Here is a 21,383-nt window from a genome sequence, read left to right as displayed (position 1 = left end):
GAACTGCTGGCACCAGGGCAAAGACAAGAACGTTCCTGTGCGAATGAAGCAGGCAAGCTGCGGTTGCAATGAGTGCAGAGCCCCACAGAGAAACATATATAGATTTTTCAAGGAATTAACAGATGGTTTTTTTCATCTCCAAACTGTTACGCTGGCAACAGCCACCTATTATTGCCTAGCTGAATCTCTGCAGAGGAACCTAAAGGAACTAGGCAATGATATCCCAAGGTGCAGTCATTTCAAAGGGATTTGGGCCAGCTCTGTCTATGCTACTAGCAAGGAAAGAATCTTAAACACTGTCCTGTGTGACTGGGCAGATAAGTATCCAGTCTGTTTGTTTGTTCTCATATTGCAGCCTGTGTTGTGGCTCATGTTTTCCCACTCATGCTCATCACGTACAGCTTGGGTTACAGGATTTGGTTTCCTCTTTGTTAAAATGCAGCCCTTCCAGGGTGGAAATTGCAAGGAGACACCTTTGCACAGAAACACTTGTCAGGAGTTTTCAAGATGAGGTGTAGAAGTTCCCTGGGGAGGCATTATCCAGGCCAGCGTTACACAAAATAAGCGACTGCAAGCCGTCAAGATCCTGGTTTTACTTTTCACCTAAAAGGCACCACCTACGTGAGCTCATTACCAGATCTCATACTCTCAGTCTGGGGTTGCTGTAATTTGGGAAAGTAGTGCTTCATCCAGCAGTGCTCCCCCCTTACTCTTATAAACCTGTGCCAGGCTTTTACACAGCCAGTGTGAACTCCCCAAGATACCAAACAGAATGAAAATTCCATGAACAGTCATAAGCGCAGAGGAGGGCTCAGCAGAAATTCCCAGCTTTGCCCAGTTCGCAGTCATGGGGAGGCTGTGCTGAGAAGTATATCTGCAGAAAACGCTGGGCCTTATCCATGAGAAAGGCCAAGACATTTTGCCTGAAGCCAAGTTAGATGGGTTGAAGAGTAGATAGATAGGGTTGGAAGGGGTTTGGTAAGGATCCTAGTTCTTTCTCCCACATTTGTGCATAAAATTCCAGGGTAAGTTTGTCTCCTTATAGGGGATTTTAGTGAAATATTGATTGTGTTTGGAAATATGCCTCCTCCCCCCATTTCCATAATGCAAAGCTGTAATTAGACTGGAGCTTATTGTTCTCCTAAAAAGAAAATGTGCTTTCTTTCTAAAGGAAAGGAGATTACATCTTATGCCCACAAAACATTTCTCATAACCTCCTGAGGAATTTAGCTGGATGAAGAATCATCCAATATCTTGGAATAGCCTCTGGGTCAGGGTCACTTCTTTAATCTCAGCTATGCTATAGGACAGACTGTTCCTTTTTTGTATCTATTACCTGGAAGTGTGTGCCTGTGTGCCACAGAGTGTGGCTGTCTCTGCTGGTCTTACCAGTTCTGGCTCTGGTTCCTTTTGTTACCAGAGATGCTCAGGAAATATTGCAACTGAACCATGTTAGGTTAGAGGATTTTTAAGTAGATTACATTTAAACTATCGAGGATGGATGTCCACCAAAGCTGCCAGAGAATCGTCCCAACAGCCAGTTATTCACCTGTTAGGATTTTGCAGCTTATTATAAACCTATGTTTGACTACCCTCAGCTATCTGTTTACATTTATTTTAGGAGACTGAAGATCCTTTTATTATCATATTCATATTCTTTCTATAGGGTACTTAATCTGATCAAGTCTTATTTCAGTGTTTTAAGTGAAACAGATGGAGCTGCCCTGAAAACTTTCCCTCCAAAGAAGGATCTTGAAGGTGTTTGGCGTTTTCATGGCTCTTCGCTCCAAGTTTTCCACATCCCTTAGGAGTTACTGTCATTAGGACTCAACACCGTATTCCACTTAGTAGCAGGCTTGCCACTGTCATCACAGAGATAACGAAACCTCCCCTCCTGTGCACCGTTCCCATCTCTGCATTCAGAATTGCTTCAGCCCCCTCCACTTTCTATCTCCTTATTTGAAACGCTGCCATCTCAACAGGCGTTCCCTTTTGACAAACCACAAAAAAAAGGAATGGAAAAGCTTCAGGGAAGGGCAAGAACGATTATTAACATGCAAATGAATTTGATAAGGTACAGATCAAATAAAGTTTAGTAGAAAGAAGTAGTGCATTAGAAGTGACATTAACAGAGGTTTACGAGAAATTAATGGAAAAGAGGCTTATAAAGGTATACTATGTCTCACGCTATATCAATGACAGGCACATTAATGAAATAAAACAGTAACACCACTAGAAATGATGATGGGAAATTTTTTTTCTCGGAACACAATTTGTGAAGCGTTTGCCATGAATTATTATGAGGCCAAAATATTAACAGGACCCAAAGAAGATGCAGGTGTTTTTAATCAATAAGAACATCTAGATATATTTAACTGGGAATGAAACGTAGGAGAAATACGAACCGTGAAGAAATCAAGACGTACATCTAATTATGAACAACCTACTCTAAACGACTTGCATTTGAAAATGCATTGGCTATTTGCACCTTGTGTAGGTACCTTGGAGTTTAATGCACTTATTTAACTGCTGTTGGAAGAAAGAAAGTGAATTTTGATGATGCATTTATAAGGGTGATCAATCTTTATGTCCTTACATATCTAACTTGGGATTTCCTGCTCATCCTAGAAAAGTACCTGTTTTTCTTCAAAGTGCAATTGTGCCCACCTTTCCGTTGTTTTCAGGCTCACATCTGCAATCCCAGGGCTGATTTGTCATCCAACAGATCCTACAGTAAACTGGAAACAGATCTTTTATTCCGACATTATTCTTTCAAAGCTTTTTTTTTTTTTTTTTGGTAGGATGCTTGTCACATGGTTGGCCAGAGTACTAACGCATTTTCTGTTTTCAGATGCATTTACTATAATCTGTAAAGTCCACAAGCACCGCAAACACCCTTATGGATGCTTTTTTTGAGATGCACCTGCAGGAAGCAGTAAAGGGGGCTGCAGCGCAGGCAGAGAGGGGCTCCTTGCCTCACCAGGTGCGTGTTGAGGATGAGCCAGGGCGGGTTGTTCTTGTTATAGCCGAGCTGGGCAGCCAGCCCACGGGTTACGGCTATGGCAAGGATGACATTAAATGCAGATTTATTTTTTTTAATATAAAAACATATATATGTGTATGCATACATATATGTACACATATGTGCGTGTGTGTATACATATATATACACACATATATACAAATATATATATATATATATTTGACAAGGGGAGCGAGGCCGCCCCCTCGGGAGCGCGCCCGGCGCGGCTCTTGCCCGGGGGCGCACTGACACCTGGCGGCTCCCGGCGGCAGCGCGCCGCGCCGTCTCGTACCGTGATTCACCGCCGGAGCAGCCAGGAAGGAGTATTTCTAGCGCACCACGATTTCCAAACTTGCCACATTTATTTTCATCCCCTATGCCAGCCAGCTCAAGGTAGCAGCACAGGTGGAACCTCTCGACGGGTTACATTTTGATACACATAATACCTTAATAATGCCCTATTTTAATGTGACAGCTTAAAATTATTCCCCAGTGTAAGGAGGCATACCATTTCAGGTTACTCCTAAAATTTTGTCATTCGAATGAAGCATATTAAGGAAGTGATGTTCACTAAGAAAGTGTGTTTTTCTGGTCACGTAGAGCCATTTCTCTTGCAAACATCTTGGGAAGCAACATTCAGTTACACTACACGAGCTGCAGTGCGTGCATTATCCCCTCAGCACTGGCTGGATGAAATCTGTAACTCCCCCCTTTCAGTACAACTGAAACCTTCATTGATCCCAAACAGTGGGAAAGGAGCAGAAGATATGAGAATTGAGTGCATGACCCAGAAGTGGCCAACATAACCAGCTAGGCTGGTGGCTTTGGTCAATAACAAATGAACAGCCTGACTTTTAGGAAGAGAATTATGTTCTCATTTCCCCATCAGTAGGATCTCTGCCTGCTCATCTAAGAATGAGTCTTCAGGATGGTGCAGTCTGCATCCCCCTACCAGCAGGTCCACTTCTCATGCCTCTCTTCAGCCCCAAAAAGAAATCCTGTCTCACTACAGTGATTCACAGTGTTGCCATACACGCCTGCCCTGAGATGTTGAGGTAGTACAACATCCACCTGGGACATCGTTGGCCCTGGGAGATGAAGTTTTAGAATGGATTATCTCAGAAAGATCAATAGTGTAATCAAACATCAGCAAACTATAGCATACACAGGATTTTCTGAAGAAAATGGGAAACAGGAGAAAATTCTGGGTCTCCCATTCAATTAAGGGATTAAACAAAAAAGATTAGGGAGAAAAAAAAACTGTAGAGAGGCCTTAATACTCCACCAAATGGGAGGGAAAAATTCAATCCCTCCCTTCAGTGACTCACTCGTTTCTTCATGTTACTGCACGTAATTAGCTTTACTGGTGCCTGCCCAACCAAGCCCCGCAGGTATCAGGCAGTCCCACAGGGGAGGTGAGATCCTTCATTCCCCATCCTGTCTGCAAGGAAAGGACAGTATATTTTGCCTCTTCATAAGGAAGAGCACAGATACCATCCACCGTTTTCTGTACCATTGAGACTCGTAAGCAGCAGTTACAAACACAGCTATCTGGGCCTGTCCCACTGTGGAAAAGCTACCGCAGTGCATTTACAGCCCCCTTCAGTAAGGACCAATTCTTCTGTTGCTATGTCCCTCTTTCTTCCCAAGAGTAGGCTTTCCTGTTTTATAACATTGTTAAGTAGCATCCAGACTTTTTATGGTTACCAGTCTTTCACATCACCTTTTAGTCTTCTGTAAGTCATCATCTTAAAAATCTTTTCCAGGTCCTCTCTTCTTTCCCAGCACTCCCACTGCTGTTGTACAGTGGGAACAAATTTAATTTGCAGTGATTGCTGTTCCCAAATGAAGCCGAGTACAATCAGCTCCACTGTTCTGTGAAGTTCATTAGTTCTTCATTGCAGCGGACATCACTTTACTCCACATGAATTTATGCAACATAAAACAAGCAATTGTATTAACATATACTCTGTCTGTGGCACCCACACCCATGGAGTGTACTGGGAGCCGAAAGACTAACATGAAAAGTTAGTTAGAGCAGAAATCCATAAGTTAGACTACGAAGGTCCCTGCTCAGCTGTCATGTGACCATTTAAAGTATGGAAAAAGTTAAGTCTGCAATATTGAATTGCAATACTGAGGGGTGTAACACTGTGCCTCTGAGCACACCACCATTGTGGGAATGCCGTCCAAAATTCGTCAAAGAGGAAAGTATTTAAACTAATGCTTTCAGCCTGACAGATGACATAACCAAACTGGTCTGCGAACTGCTGATGCTCCAGAAGCATGGACAATGGTCACAGAGTCATATTAAACAGCCAAGTCTGTAGCATTTTCAGCTGCAAAACTGTGCTTCAATTAAAAAGCAAAAGAGAAGAGGCAATTAGAGGGTCTATCAGTAAGAAGCATGAGCAACAGCAGAACAGAGGACTTGATTAATTTTGGTCAACATTTATTAAAAGCTGGTTTTGAAAGGGAAAGTGTCAATACTGCGTTGAACGAGGGTGGCACAATGGCAATAAAGCTACCAGGAGAACAGTGAGACAAAGACCATTGCACCCCTCCTTCAGAGAGGGACCTTTTGAGCTAAAAAAGAGTCTTCTACGAGCAGTAATAGAACATCAACCAGAACATAACCTCATAAAATACATAGTGGCCCATCTTGTATTTGACCTACTGGATGGATTAGACGGACTAAAAGGATTTTACACTTTTCTACCCTCTGAGAGGCTCTATTTCAAGGATAAACACATACAGATGGAAGAGAAATACACTGACATGTTAGCAGAGAGAAATCTATTTCCCACTGCAATAGCACCTCGTTGTAAAAAAGGGCCACACTTGGAGAATAGGTTGATCTGCAAAACATATTAGTGAGGCACAATCAGTACTATGATGAGTAATGACCGAGTCTTGAAGAATTAAAGCCTAACAGGAGCACTGTGAGTCTAGAGCCATTCTTAGCACCACAGGACTGACCTGCGGTGAGGCGAACAGAGGTCAAAATGTTCCCAAAGTGTAAGCATGCAAGTGGCAAGTGCAGACTGCAGAGTAGGGACTTCCCATGGCCTGACCCTCGCAAGCACTGCTCTAATCACCCCTTGTGCTGCAAGTATGTACCTAAGTCAGTCTCCAGCCAGAAATCTTTCTGGTTCAGCTTGGTGTTAGACTGCAGCGGATAGTAGCGTCCGGCAACCTCAATGCAGCAGTGAAATAACTGGTTCTCATCTGGCCTGATGTGGCTGCATCTGTCCCGCTGCCACCACTGATCTGCTCTCTCGAACAGTCATGTCTTTCACGACCCACTGTCAGGGCATTTCCAAGGGGATGAATCCACTGCCCTGACACTCAGCCAATCTGAGGGACCCATCTCTTCCATCCCAGCATTTGCTTGCCTGGCTGTGGAGTTAGAGTTCAGGCTATTTTCAGCAAAGGATGTCTTCTTGGCCTCTCATAGACTAGGTATGAATTATTCCGGAACGGTTAAACTTCCACTGCAGTCTACTTTCAGCACCCATTAATTCCCAAACCTTCCTAGTTAAGCCAGTCTAGAACAGTTAGGATTATTTAAAAATAAAGTAGAATAATCTGACTCCTTGCAATTCCCTTTCCCACACACGCTATCCTCAGCCACTCGCTTCCCTTATGCCAGCACTGTCCTTTTTCCACCTCCTTCGAGAGCTGGTTCGGGGAGTTAAGCAGGCGGAAGACAATTCAGTTATTTGTAGAGTTAGTCTTCTGCCTGTTTAACTCCCCGAACCAGCTCACCATGTGGTCAGGCAAGCAGCAATACAAGGCAGGGGATATACAGAATTCTAAGATGTAGTTATTTATAAGAGATTAATTAACCCATAATTAATTATAACAGATAAATAAAATTAGATACACAGAATTATACTGAGAGGGGGAGAATAGGACTACCTCACACCTTTTGGTAGTGACTAACCTCTGGATTGGCTGTAAACAATATCCCTGCTTGTGTTTATAACAGGGTGTAATAACCTTGATTAAGTTACCTACACTACTGACCGCACTGTGTTAATAAAGAGGAGGAAAATATTCTACTCCAAGCCACATAAAGGCCATTTGCAAATCAGTACCTTAAAAATAATTGTACTGGAATTATCCCACTCATTTCCTCACCTGAGATGATCAGCTCTATGAACAGTGAGAAAATACAAAACCAGGTAAACCTATTGCTAGCAATTAGTCCAAACTTCCACACCAACCAGGTTCATTAAAGGTTATTGAAAGACACAGAAATGATGTTCTACCATCTACCTGGCTCGATAACTCAGTGTGGTGTGTCAAGCTTTTAACCAGTTCAAAGGCAGTGTTGCCGAATGTTGTTTCCAAGAGACAATGGTAAAGGGCGGGGGAAATCAAGCTGCTACATAACTCTGTATTGTGCCAGACCAAAAGGAACATTCATAAGGGAGTAATCTAAAAAGGTTCTTGAAAAAAGGGGTTACTTCTGAGTTCACTGCAGAGGTCTCATTTCATACGCAAGGAGTTCAGTGCTGTAACTCAGTTGTCCTGTCCCCTATAAAACTGGTTCTCACCCTTTGCACTGTATTTTTTTTCCCTCCCGAGTGTCCTGCTGCACTTCAGGGGAGATGTGTCTAACCACATTTTACCTTTGAATTGGGTGGATTACTCCTGCCCAGGGAGTAGTTCTTAGCCTAAAGGAAATGGATTAGTCAAGGCTCAGGCCAGGGACACTTGTGCCTCTCCTGGGCTTGTATCCCAAGTCCATCACATACCGATGGACTGCTGCTTGGCAGTTGCAATGGGAAGGTTTTCTAGTTTGCTAGAAGGAAAGGTTTTCTAGTTTGCTAGAAGGTCGACAGGAACCCACACGGGAAGAGTCCTTCAGAAAACAAAACTCATAGGAGAGGCTGACTACAATTTTTGAGGAGCACCAAGGATGCAGGTATGTCCATCTCCTTGGATCCGAGGAGATCCAGATACCAAATGCTGTTGAACATCCCAATGTGCACTAGAAACCTCTATCCTGCCACCTGGCACAGACCCTGGCACGTTTATATACGACCTATACTTATCCTCATGTAACTTAAAACACACATCAGCACATCACCCAGCACACGGAGATCAAAAGTTGCAATAAGATGATGTCAGCAGGACAGTTAAGGTGAGGAGGGGATATTACCTTTACTAAGAGCACTATCAGCCTTACTGTCTGCAACAACTCCTTCACACCTACGCTACTGGATACAGTATTTTCTGGCTGTAGACTCAAGCTAGGTTTCATTAACCCTGGTAAATAGCATGACCTTAATTACTGCCAAAGTAGCTCTATCAGCTTTCCCTGAAACAGTTCCAGATTTATTCTGCTACGATGGGAGAATCTGAGGCTAACTTTAAAACAAATGAATCTACCGCACCCTGGGGATTTCCAAACATGACACATCCCTCAGTTTCCTTTCTGCCTTACATTTGCCAAAAAGCAACGGGCAAAACTTTTTAACTCAAACCAAATCATTTGTTATTTGTTCCAAACCACATATTAAACATCTGTAGCAAAAGTTTCCATACAGCTGTTGTGGGCACACATGCGTAGCTACGCTATGACCTGCGCAGAGGAACCACCCTGCAGTCTTGGCACCCTTAACTCCACCAAGGGCAGGGTGTAGCGGCTTCTTCTGTTGCGGTAAATCCCACCTTGCCCATCTGCACGTACCTCTAATCTCCAAGTCTTCAGAGGTGAAATCGTGAAATCTTTTCTCAATGCAGTTCTTCTTGACAGTAGAAATACCTCTGAGGCAAGGATAGTTTAGCATATTTTCCCTGTCTGCCCATCAAGCTCTTAAAAAATTAAGTTATTAGTCATGCAAGCGTTCCCTTCCACTGTACTAAAGCTCTCTGGCCAGAAAGTCCCAGAGATGGTTATTTCAAATACTATTTGCTTCCATTGAACACTTCTGAAATAATAATAAAAAAAAATCTAAAGAATAGACAAATGCACCTTGTAATGATTAGATGATTACTGCCCAGCACTATGTTTTTAAAGTGGTTAGCTGAGCCTCTAGTTCATATTTCACTGATTTGCTTACTTGGTCAAAAAAACAAAAAAAAAACCAAAGCCAAAAAACAAACAAAAAAACAGCACTCAGTTTATCTGAGGTCTACACATAAAGCAAAGCATTGCTTGCAAAAAGGAAGAAAAGTTTGGAGAAAACTGTTCTGTATCAATGGAAAAAGTTAGTAACTGGGAGTGTTCTCTCTTTCCCTGTCTCAGTTGCTATTAGCGCTGGTCTTTAGGGTGTAACTTTCCTCTTGGGCTTCTGTGTTTGTTTTACGTACTGCTTTCCTCTTCCTTTTGGTCAGGAGCCCTTTTACGATCAGGCAAGATAGTACTGAGCAGCAGCACCGAATCTGCAGGACAAAATGAGCCTTTGCTTTAACTATCCAAGAGGCAAATGGAGGTGAGTAGAAACGAACGGATCAAGCTGTTCTGGGCTGGGGGATGGCTGTCAGTCCATTATTTGGAGGTTACTAAAAAGAGTCAATTGTTATGTTTTTTTCTTCCTCCATTTGACTGCAATATTAATAAATGTAACTGAAAACCAGCTTGGAAATACACTGAAGTATTGCATTCAGGCCTGTGGTAAGGATTACAGAGATTCCGTGAGGACAGAAATCTTTTAAGCAGGGTTTAGTAGGCCTTCATGGCAGACTTTAAATACGTTTTTATCTCCCCCTTCTCCCCCCCTCCCATCTTACAAAGCATCTCTGTATCTCAGATTCAGTGTGTACACTACACTGAATCAGAGAGTTTATCATGCTATTATCCTCCTGTATTTCATATATTTTGTAGAGGTTGTATTTGCTCAGCTGTATTGAATCCTATTATAAAAGCAGGGTGCAGAGGACAGTTTCTAGGTGCACAGTGAATCTCTAACTAATACAGTGAAGCACCTACTCTGCTGGAAATATCAATGTGAACCCAAACAGTTAGCACAGCGTTGAAAGGGTAAGTGATTCCACTTCATAATCCTTCAGTGTTGATACAGTTAGGTGGTACCAGCAGAAGAGATGCTTAGAGGTAAGCTAGACTTTGAGATAAATTGAAAACCGTGCTCTTAAAGGAGAGCTATTCAATATAGGATTTGATGACATACAGATCTTTTACTCGCAGGATGTCCTAACTGGCGGTTAGGTGGGTGACAATAGTCTTGTTTATTATTACGTACCTAGTGACAAAGATTTCAGTTTACGAAGAGAAGAGGGTGCTCACCCCAACAAGACTGTGCATCTGCATAAAAGACTAAATGTTCCTGATACCCCTTCTTTCCATTTTCTGAATTATCTTTCCAGTAGCTTGAAGCTTACTTAGATGGAAGTTTTCTTCTGTATGGTTCAGTGAATCTTTCTGGTAAATCATTCCTTGTCTGCAGATTACTCCCAATATCAAACCACAAGTCGTATTACTTAGTTTCGCATGTACACCTGTGGTATGTTTTTGGTCTCCAACTGCATTATCTTGGTTATCCAGTTATAATGTGGTTATAAGGTGCATTATCCAGAATCAACTAACCAAAGAAGAAAAAGAACTAAGTAAAGCTTTAAGTAAAGTTACTGTTATCTACTGTTTGAGTTACTGTTACCTACTGTTTGCTGATCGTTTGATCTTATAGCTATTCGAAGTTTTTCTAGTAAAATATCAATAGAAAACAATTGAAGGTCAGCACAAAGTTGGTTCGTATATGACAGATTTTCCCCAAATGTTTTGTAGCATGTAAGAAGCATGTAGATTAGCTGCATCTTCTGTTCCCATAAAGCAGACGGCAGGCTCTCTATGTCATGATGTGCTAGAAAGCAGAGCTACATTTTGGGGAGTAACTTATGGGAGGACATTGGCCCTGCAGGGGCATCAGCCAAGGACCTGGCCTTGAACTGAGGACATCTGAATTATCTTTACATTGGTCTCTTCACCCCTGGCTGCCACTGTTCTCCTTCCACCTGGTGTCTCCCATGCAGACCCAAAGCTCCTGGGAGCAGGGATTCTCCCCTCGTCGAGGGCTTATACAGTGCTTGTAAGTGCCTCTCTTATGCAGCAGCATAGCACAGATGATAAAGAGAGATGAGCTGACTGTATACATCACTTTCCTAAGCAAACAGCCCAGTAAAGTTGATAGAAGTTTTTACAAGGCAGTATCAGCTGTCAAAGTATGACTGTCAGTTCATCAGCTTCACGGAAACGCTGAGTTAAACTGCATTTATAGTGGCATATGCATGCCCAGAGGGCTGAGTCACTCTGCCCAAAGCAGTGGCTATGGCTGCTTTGAACATCTGCTTTTCCAGAATACATCCTTCCTCTTCCACCAAGGCCTCCAACATGCCTCTGGCTACAGACACTTGCCTCACATAAACCGCACTGAGGCAGAGGCGGTCACAGGTCAAAGCTATCAGCACAGTCAAACAAAAAGAAAGCGCTGTGCCAGGAACAAATCCAGGAGAAAAACCTGGGATATATAACCTTGACCCACTGTTCTAGACAAAGAAATGGTAAAGTAGGATCATTATTAACCTACACAGTTATTTTCACAGCCTGATTTTAAACGCACTTATACCAGTGGGTATTTCTATCAAAAACAACATAAAGCACTTCAAAGCCTCTCAAGTGGAATACACCACAGGAGAAGAGCAGACTGGTCCCAGAGAAAATTATCAAAGTGGCATATTGAAGTCAGCAGGCAAATTTGCACAGGAGATATCTTAAAAACAGGGGGAAAATAGTTCTACAGGTAATACCTGAAATACTAAAAAGCAAAATCCCTTCAAAAAGCAAAGCATCAGGAACAGGCAAAACCTGAATTTGAGGAAATCCTCCATCCAGTTGAATTGTCTGGTAATCAAGGGTAGATATTTGACAGCTATTTAAAATTGTTTCTCAAGCTAATTTTTACTATAAAAGAACGTTTGCTTTCCCATTCCCTCAATTAGAAAAAAAAAATCACATCTTTTCATGTTGCAAGTTAGTTGATGTGTGTCATGTCATGTATCACTGCCTCTGCATCTGACAAGAATCAAAGCAGAGATTTTGAAAGGCGAGTGTCTTTGAACTGCAAATTATGCTTTACAAGAAAGTGTTCAGTAGTTGTTTCTTAATGAAATTTCCACTTTTACCTAAAAGATTTGCCTACCGTTATTTCCTGGACAGTCTGCAACTGTATTGTAATTTATTTAATCCTGATTTTCTGGTGATGTATAGAAAAGTGGGAAACACGTCCAGTGTTTTTTGCATATCCAAAGCTCCTCATGATTTATTTGGAAATGCTAGCAAAGTTAGGCACTCTGATAGATATTTTGTACTTCTGAATACTCGTGCAGACATTAGAAAGCTTATGTAAAAGTTTTCGGTCTGATAGTAGGATTTTAGCTAAAGATCTCTGCCACTAGGAATCTCTAATCTTTGATTCTTCTTCTCTGACTCTCTTTTGGGACTCATTCTGAAAAGGATTTCAAATACCCAGGCAAAAGCTGCACTCAGAATCAACTTAGACAAAAGCAATTATCAAACAGAAGGATAAGTCACACGGAGAAAAAGACAATAAGCAGTAGGCCTGCAATTCAGCATCGTCTCTAATTTATCACGTTTGAGCACTTCAGATAAGGGTCAAAAAAGTCCCCCAGGCATCAGTGCAACTGCTCAGAGCCCTGAATCTCTTGACTTGCATCCTTTTCCGATTTCAGTGCCTCTTAAGCGAGTCCAAAAGGTGACACCATAAAAAAAAAACCTCTAGCAGTTCCTACTCTGCTTGACATGGGGAGTTTTTATCTGTAAGAGAAGAGTCTGTTTGTGTAGTCAAAACAAACTTAACTTTGCTAACATCACTTTTGCTTAATATGTGACAGTGGAAAGATATTCCCCGCTTAGCTGCTAAAACCTTAACGCAGATAGGAAAGCAGAGCAGGCAGTATCTAGCAGACTGGATGCAAACAGCGACACACCAACGACTGGTTTCTTTAGAGACCCTACATAAGTCCCAACAGCTTTACTGATTCACTGAAGAAAGCCTGCTTTGAGGGGATCAGACTCTGTCTCAAATTAGGAAGCCTTAGCCTCAGGCTGTACTGGAAGATGAGACCCCGAATAAAGTCCATTTCATGTAGGGAGCTGCTGGGAAAGCCTATGTTACCAGATATAGGTAAGCAAGTTTTACACAGTTCCTCTGTATCACTGGAATCATGGATTTTCCCAGTGTTCAGCCAAGCAGATCAAGGATTATTTTTCAAAATTTTAATGCACTCCAATCTGTATTCCTTGAGTTGAAGAGGGAAACAAATGTTATGCTAGCTCCTCAGACTGTATAAATCAGAGTAGGTTCAAGAAGGTTGATTCTTTTTTTCCCCTCAAAGTCGTCAATTTTATTCACACTGTATGTGCAAAGTCGCGTTAAAGCAGTCAAGCCTATTGACTAACTTACCTTCACTCCTCTCCATTGCCCAGTTATCCCACCTTCCTATGAAGGACACAGATTCAGGAAAAAAAGGGGGGGGGGCCCTCAAAGCATACTATGAATAATAAAATTGAGACCTGCATAAATGGTAGTGCCCAAGGGCCACCTGCTCTTCTGCTGTAAACGAGAGGGCATTTAGGCCACTGCCCTGCAGCAGAACCTGGGATTAGCTCCTAATTGTGTCTTTGCATGAAAGCTTCTTCCTGCTGTTTTGTCCCAGCCATTCACACACATTCTGCCTTTACACCCACCTTGCAACCCTCACCATAGTATTTAGGACTTCAGGTAACTTGGCCAGGATTGAGATGTGAATATTGTTCTAATAGTAAAAGAAAAAAAAAGGGGGGCGGGGGGGGGTACAAAGCAGACACTATTCTTACATGTTTCCTTTAATCTGCCACTGACTGGTTTGAACACTGTGAGGTACCAGACTGAAAGCACTTGCTGCTGCCCCAACAGATGGTGGCTGCAATGGCCTGGTACGGTGCTAGTTTGTGGAGGATGATTCAGTGCCATTTGCGATAGGTGGCAGGCAGGAGTAACCAGACCCAAACCGCAGCAGACATTTGACAAGGAACCTGCAGCAACCCTCTCCTAATGCAGCTGGGGTGGACTTCTCAGAGAGCGTTTTGACACTGCCGCACACCACTGCCCAGCATAAGAAGTTTGCCCGAGGATAAAAAGCAAAATATGAAGTTTACCAAAAAGAAAAAAAAACACTCCTTGGCAGAAGAGGAGCAGGCATTGCTCACAGATTTCAAGCATGCTTTGCAATAGTAGAGAGGCTGCAGAGACCATTGGGTGAATTGAGAGCTATCACAGGGAAATGATGAAATCTCAGGCTCAGGCACGAAGCTTGCCCGTTTACTGCCAATATTAAGCTCCCTTTCTGCTGTACCTGCTACTTTCTCATTTCCCAGAGAAGCACCGTGGCTTCTCCCCAGCTGGAGCCCATACCTGCCTGGTGCCGAGGTCCACAGCACTGGGAACTGGCAGGGGCACAGCACGGGGCTGGCAGAGCTGGAGGCTCTTGCCAGGGCCTCCAGCTTGCAGACTGCCTGGCCCAGCGTGGGGTGGAAGAGAAGGCACAGTAAAGGAGGATGCACCATGTCGCAGAGTTTAGTCCATTTTACTTTATGCACGGGGTAGAGTAAACAGGAAGAGCTGAGTAGTCTCAGTGCAGTCACTAACAGGGTGCCGCAAAGCTGTTTCTCAGTTTATGCCTGGCCTTTCTGCTTCACCCAGCTGAAGTGCTGTATCACTACCATTACTCCTCTGGCTTGTTCACCTGATACCCAGGTGCCTCAGCACAGGAACTGTGACTGTGGATCTGCACAGAACTGAGTAAAGTGAGGCTTTGATCTTCACTGGGGCTCATAGAGGCTGCTAAAACACAACCAAATGACTAGCTCTGGAGTAAATGCACTGAGAAACGACGAAGCAGTAAAAGAAAGCCAAAAGCAACAGAGTAGCTTTCCCAGAAGTTCTGAAACTATGTAGCTTAGAAAAAGCCAAAGAGAGTTAAAAAAACAGCACAGATGTGACGTATGAAGGGTTATAGGTGTTCTTTGTCACTGTGCAGATGCAGCCTGACTAGGAGAATTGTAGGATAATCATATCCATTACAGTTAGGGTCTTCAAGAGAACCGCCTAACTACATGAGACCAAAAAAAAACACATCTTGCCAAAATTCACCCGTGCAGATTGCCACTAGCAATCCTGCAGGCAAAAGTTAACAGGTTTCCCATGTCCACAGGCCAAGATTTGCATGGCCCCAACGGATCAACATGTTTCCTTAAAGGACTAATAAACCACTCATGTATCAGATTAACCTAATAAAAGCTGTTGGCTGTCCAGCTATTAGCCAAACAGTTTTATTTTTCATGAAACACATCATTCACTTGTTACGGGTAATCGTAGAATCCAATGATTTTTAAAAACAGGTCAGACAACACAGAGAGAAGTGGTTTACGTAGAGGTAACCCTGCCATAGGGCAGCAGATAGACCAGGTGACCTATAAGGGGCCTCCCTGTCTCCATTTACCATAACTTCTGTAATTTGATGCTTCTGTTTCACTAACTAGGCAGCTGGTCCCATATTAGTAGGCAAACAACAGAAGTGATGCAGGATAGCTTAGATGAGGCCAGTTTGGAGTGTCTGCTTTAGTTTTATGAGCAGTCACCAGCTCTGGAGAAGAGCTAACAGGCTACAGGCACAGCCGGTCTTTGTCTGTGTTTTCAAACATCTGAAAAGCTGAAATTGTTCCCAGCAAAGAAAAGGTTGTACATACAAACGGTAGCCATTTCACAGCTTTTCAGAAAACACCCAATTGCCTAGATTACTCTGTGATGCTGTTCGAGTGACACATTTTCCTCCACTGTATCGATATTGTTACTCTGACCTTAACTTCTAAGTGAGGGACTTCATTTGTACGTTTGGAGGCAGAAGTTCTAAGAACCAGCATAAAAACCAGCCGCTGCTGACCTTCACCTCCAGCTTAGCCCAGAATACTTGGATCTCTTACAAAAGGCCAGCATTGGTGCAGTAGAGCACAACACAGGTTAATGCAGTTAACCCCAGATTCCTGATAATACATATCCTCGCCCTGTCTGTCTCCTGCTTACTTAAGCCACCAATTTCAGGTGTGCGGACATTTGGAAACAATGCAGCACTCATCTGTGTGTTATTGGTAGCACAGGGAGAAGGAGCCAAGGCTTTGCCATGCCAGGGGTAACACCATCAGCTCTGCTCTCATCTGCCCGGGGTGAGGTCAGTCACATCAGCAAGGCCCATGGACTTTAATGGAAGGGGAACAGCTCCTCCCAAAAGCTGCCTTTCAGCAGAGAAATTAAGCCTTAAAGCAATGATATTCTTGGTCCAAGCCTGGCTGCTTTCCTGCTACCACACCTCGGCCCCATTTTCTCCACTCTGTCCCAGGGGCTTGGAGACCTCCAAGCCCAATACAGCAGCTTGCTCACCCTCTCCTCCTCCAAAGCCTTGCTCCAAGTTCAAGCACTGGCCCCCACTGATTTCAGCTTTGTTACCAGTTCTACAGACTCAGGAGACAGCATTTCAGGTTAACCTGAACTGATCATTTGTTAGTATTTTTCTTTTACATTTAAATTTTGTTCCACCTAAAAAACAAAAGGTAGAATTTGAATTTTATGTATTCACTTGAAAATTTTGAATCAGGGGAAATTCAAAACAAAGTTTGAACCAGAAAATCCAGTCGATTTTGGCCCTTTTAGAACACTGAAATGAGACTACCTCCCTAGATTCTATATATGTTTTAGACAACTTTTTTTTAAGACAAAGCCATGAAACTGTAGGTTCTACTGAGAAAAATCCAAATCCAAAAAAACTTTGGTTTGGAGACCCTGTCTTCCTCAACATAGCATGTAGTGAAGAGCTTACAGGCGTCCTGACTCAACCACATGCAAGGATGAGCTGCCACATTCATTCCCAGGGAAGGTAACTCAAATGTCAACACTCAAGGGTGTCAACAGCATTGGCTTCCTCACTCTCCCTTAAAAGATGAGGGGGAAAAAAAGGAAGGGGAGGAAGCATCTAATTATGAAGATTCAAGCAAATACTTGAATATGATTTATCCTTCCTTGCACTCCACTTTTCCAAAGGGAAGGCCCAGCTGTCATGGATGTTGTTCCTCATTTGGAATAGTCACACTCAGTGACAGAGCCCAGCAGGCCATATCTGTTGTAGTCCGACTTTTCTAGAGCACACAAGAGGGGCTGACCTTTCCAACTGCTACAAATCATGTACCCAAACCCATTGCCAAGAGCTGCAGGACACCTAATAAACCCCCTTCAGTTCTCCAAGGTAGCTGGCTCACAGTAAGGAGGTGACAGTCATGCTCTGAGCTCTCCTGGGTCCCATAGGAGCTGGAAGGGACCTCAGCGCTGTCCATCTACTGGTTGTTAGTTTCAGCCACCCTCATAGCTCACTCCCTTCGCAGCCAGCCACTGTCATCCAATGCAACCCCAGCACAGGAGCTGGGCTTGACGGGCTCGTGAGCTGTGCGGTCAGGAGCCACAGGTTACCTCGCAGCCTTTCCCAAAGAGGGTGTGAAGTTCTCATAAAGACCTTGTATTTAATTTTCTAGGCAGAGGATCTTGACAGATGTTCAGATGTTCCTATTCTCTTCCTATTATCCAAACTGAACCTCTGAGCAAATCGCATCTTTAAAAGCAAGCCACTTAGTGCCCTGCTCGGGTGATGGCCAAGTGAATACCACAAAACACACAGAGGCAAAGGCAAGGATCAACCTACTGCATAACAACCACCTTATCCTTTCAACCCAAGCTACGGTGCAGCTATGCTGCAGCCAGAGACATTGGTTCAGGCAGGCTGGTTCAGGAGGACAGCAGCATTTCCCCATCATATCACAGTTGGGGTGCTCCCTGAGGGGGAACTCCTATTTGAACTTTGTGCTGCTGCAACACCCAGCCTCAAAAAAAGCAAACACACACACATTTTGGTCAACCAAGCAAACAAAAACCCAACATATTTAATGTTTTCAAACGTATTATCTGAAAACCCAAAGATTTTGGGAAACAGATTTGCTAAGGTTGCAGCCTTAGTCCTGCAAGCACAGGTCCTGCAGCATCTACTCCAGCTGCTCTGGAACAACTGTATCCCTGCTCAAAGAGCGTCAGATTTAAATATCCCAATTGAGGTATTTCTTTTTGCAGATGTACAATTGATTTCAGATTCTCTGAAACCTGTCTCTCAAATACACATTTAATTCTTTCAGAAGTTTTGTTAGGAGATTGAGACCTGGATTTAGAGCTGTCTATCTCAAAGAAAATCAACCCGAACACACGCCTGCATTTGAGCAAGAAGAGTCCAGTCCTCATCTGGCAAGGGAACTTGCATCTTCCTGCAGTAATCTCTCTCCAAATTTACAGTCTCAAATATACACAGGGGAAACTTAAGACTTATCTGACTCAGAAAATGCCTGGGTTTTAGTTCTTTCACTACTAAGAAATATGTACAACTGCTTCCATTATTTCAGAAAGTTTTTTTTTTTTTTTTCTTTTTTTAAATCACTCCCTGACCTCTTTTTAAAACACATTCCTTGAAAGGCTCTTATTTTTGGAACTTGGGAGTCATAATGAACTGAAACCTATGAGCATAATTCAGTTCAGATTCGCATGTTGAGTCATGGGTCCCCCTCGACTAGAGAGCGGTAGTCAAATCATGCCCATGTAAGGGAATTGGCAGTAGCTTTGGAAATATCTGTCTTCTTTCTCATTTTACACCCATGAGCCATACTTTCAGCTTACTTTTTTTTATAAAGGAAAATAAACATTTTGTCTACACACATCAGATATTGTCTCAGTACCCATTGTGTGTGCTATTCCATCGGATGCAAAGGGAGGCTCTGAAATTCATTACAACCTTGGTGGTCTGAGCAAGTCTTGCGCTGTTAAGATTCACGGCACTATTAGAAGTTCATTCTCTTGTTCATTCCCTTTTCACTCAACACCAACCAAAGCCAAACAACTGGTTCATACAGTTCTGTCATCCACCAGGTACCTGCTCTTTGATCATACCCACACAGCATTTTCCAAAAATCAACGCAAATATCTTGTCAGTTATTATTAGATCATTTTTCCATGCTCTGAATCTCTAGGATACGCAACCTGATGAGGACCGAGCCATTTCAGACATCGCTGGCTCCACTGTGTTTGCAGGAGCTCACTGCCTTCCTGGGAGCCCTGGCTCACCTGCCCCTCTGAGCAGCTCTCCAAGGAGCACTCCCCATCCTCAGCCCTGTCCCTGAGCCGCTGCCCACTTTGAGGATTCACTGTGCCTCCTGGGGAACGTTTCTGCCTCACTCTTTTCCTGCTTTTACACATTCGGAGTCTATGCTTACACCACACAGTAGTGACAGTATACTGCTCCAGGGAACCTTAATGGTGGGTGCGTGTACAAACTGTGAGGTCTCATCACCAAGCTAGACTGACATCTCCCCCAGCCTCTTCCTCTTTGTATTTATAGGGGGTGTGTGTATGTGTAGATAGATAAAAGTATATATCCACACACAAACACAAATATATACACACATTTTAAATATTCATGTATACACACATACTATATGCACATATATATGCGTATATACATAAAGTACGGTGTGTGTGTGTATGTGTATATGTATATATGTATACTTACTACATGTACTTGTTGAGCCATGAGTACAACAGGGGCCTTAGCTCAACTGAGCCTAGGCACAACCACCGATCCAACTCCTAACGTAATGGTAAAGGAGTGCTCACATAGGACATATTTTCAGGCTTCGACAGTCCCTTGCATTTCCTGGTTCTGGTGAGGAAGAGGTGTTGAAAAACTATTTGAAACCCTGTTCCGGTCTAGTTTTGCAGATTTAGATAGTTTAGAAAAACAGTGAGGCGTATTTGTTGAGGAAACCAAACCACCATGCTGAGCAGCTGGAGGTTTAGCTGTCCCCAAAGCAAAGTGTATCAAACCTAGAGATGCAGCAAAGTGCCAGACAGCTGCACGTGTATTGCTTTGACAGTCACACAGAAATGCCCTTGGGGCAGGAGGCGATTAATGATAACTCTTTGAAACTCCTAAACGCCTCATTTTTGACCTTCCCATGACAGTGTATTTCTTTTTCCATTTTCACTTTGCTCTTAAAGCTTCACTCTTCATTTAAACCCTCTAAGGAAACTCCTTGCAAGATGGATGAACATTGCCCTTTCTGGGGAAAGGGAACCTCTTAAAAAAATATATATATATATAAATACTGAAATCTATTTCATAGTGCCCCTCATGCATATCTTCATCTCATCTTCTCTCAATATTAGTTCAGAAAACAGCTTTCATTTATAGCTATTTCATTGCCATAATCCAGATAGCATGGATTATTTCTAAAGTGATACTTCAATGCTAATTTGCAAAAGCAGAAGGCAATTTGCTATCCTAACGAATTACGTTTGTCCTTGGATGAAACAGACAGCAAAGACAGTGCCCCTGGTTAATTGGGAACACTAGATAGATATCCATAATGTTCTACATACAAAGTCTAGTGTTGGAGATATTAACAACATTCAGTTTAACTCCTACAAAATTAAAAATAAAAACAAAAACATTATACTCGTTCCTAAGCAGAAGGCTCATTCACAATAGTTTGATGTGATATTATGGAAGATGCCAAGAGATCACCTCTTCATAATGACCAGGGAGACTAGGATTCAAAAAGAGATACCTGGATATCTACACAACAACTGATTCTTCTCATGGCTGCCCTTCACAGCTAGCTATATACAGTACACATCAAGCATATCAAAATGAGAAACACCATTTACACCGACTGTGGAAAGCCAACGTGTCCATGAAAATAGAAGGAATCAGGCCTAAATCCAAGTCCAGCAGCATAACATAAGGGTTAGAAGTCATTGTGTGAAATACTGCATTTGGTGGATACTTATGACAGGTAAATACACTTCTTTTAGTATAAAGCCTGCTTGCTCATGTTAATACAAGCATTACAGCAGTCAGTCTAGATACTCTTTCTACATCCACTTCCTCCATCCCCCTAAAAGGGGGAGCTTTAGGGTTAAAACAGAAGATGTAATAGATTTCTTTTTTTCTCCTATGACCAGGTGCAATATAGATGTTTGTGCAGGTCACCCAGGTTCAAATTCCTTACTTGGGATTTATCCCCACTCATTTCAGCTGCGCCAGTGTCTACAGAGGTGGCAGAGACCACCCCATGTCACAACAGGCCACACATACTTCCCGGGCCACCCATTCACGCTCTGCCTTAGGCGAGGTCATAAGGCACGGGGTGCTGGCATGAGCTGAGCAGACACTGTGACTGCCAGAAGGGAGA

At 42.9% G+C, this 21,383-nt stretch overlaps 1 protein-coding gene across 2 annotated transcripts in view; it reads left to right on the top strand.

The window, feature by feature from the left end:
• Window positions 1–9,359: 9,359 nt before the first annotated feature.
• The window catches only part of KCNMB2 (potassium calcium-activated channel subfamily M regulatory beta subunit 2), a 161,236-nt gene continuing 149,212 nt past the window's right edge, over window positions 9,360–21,383 (top strand). The window contains exon 1 of one of the 2 annotated variants that reach the window (XM_009673782.2): window positions 9,360–9,468. In XM_009673782.2, the coding sequence (XP_009672077.1) occupies window positions 9,431–9,468 (38 nt within the window). In that variant the 5' untranslated portion in view covers window positions 9,360–9,430. The remainder of the gene's footprint in view (window positions 9,469–21,383) is intronic. The other variant, XM_009673788.2, reaches the window with a different exon arrangement.

The sequence above is a fragment of the Struthio camelus genome, chromosome 9 (genome assembly GCF_040807025.1).
Source record: "Struthio camelus isolate bStrCam1 chromosome 9, bStrCam1.hap1, whole genome shotgun sequence".
NCBI classification, from domain to species: domain Eukaryota; kingdom Metazoa; phylum Chordata; class Aves; order Struthioniformes; family Struthionidae; genus Struthio; species Struthio camelus.
The sequence above is the reverse complement of the archived record's forward strand: the minus strand, read 5'-3'. Positions and strand labels throughout refer to the sequence as shown.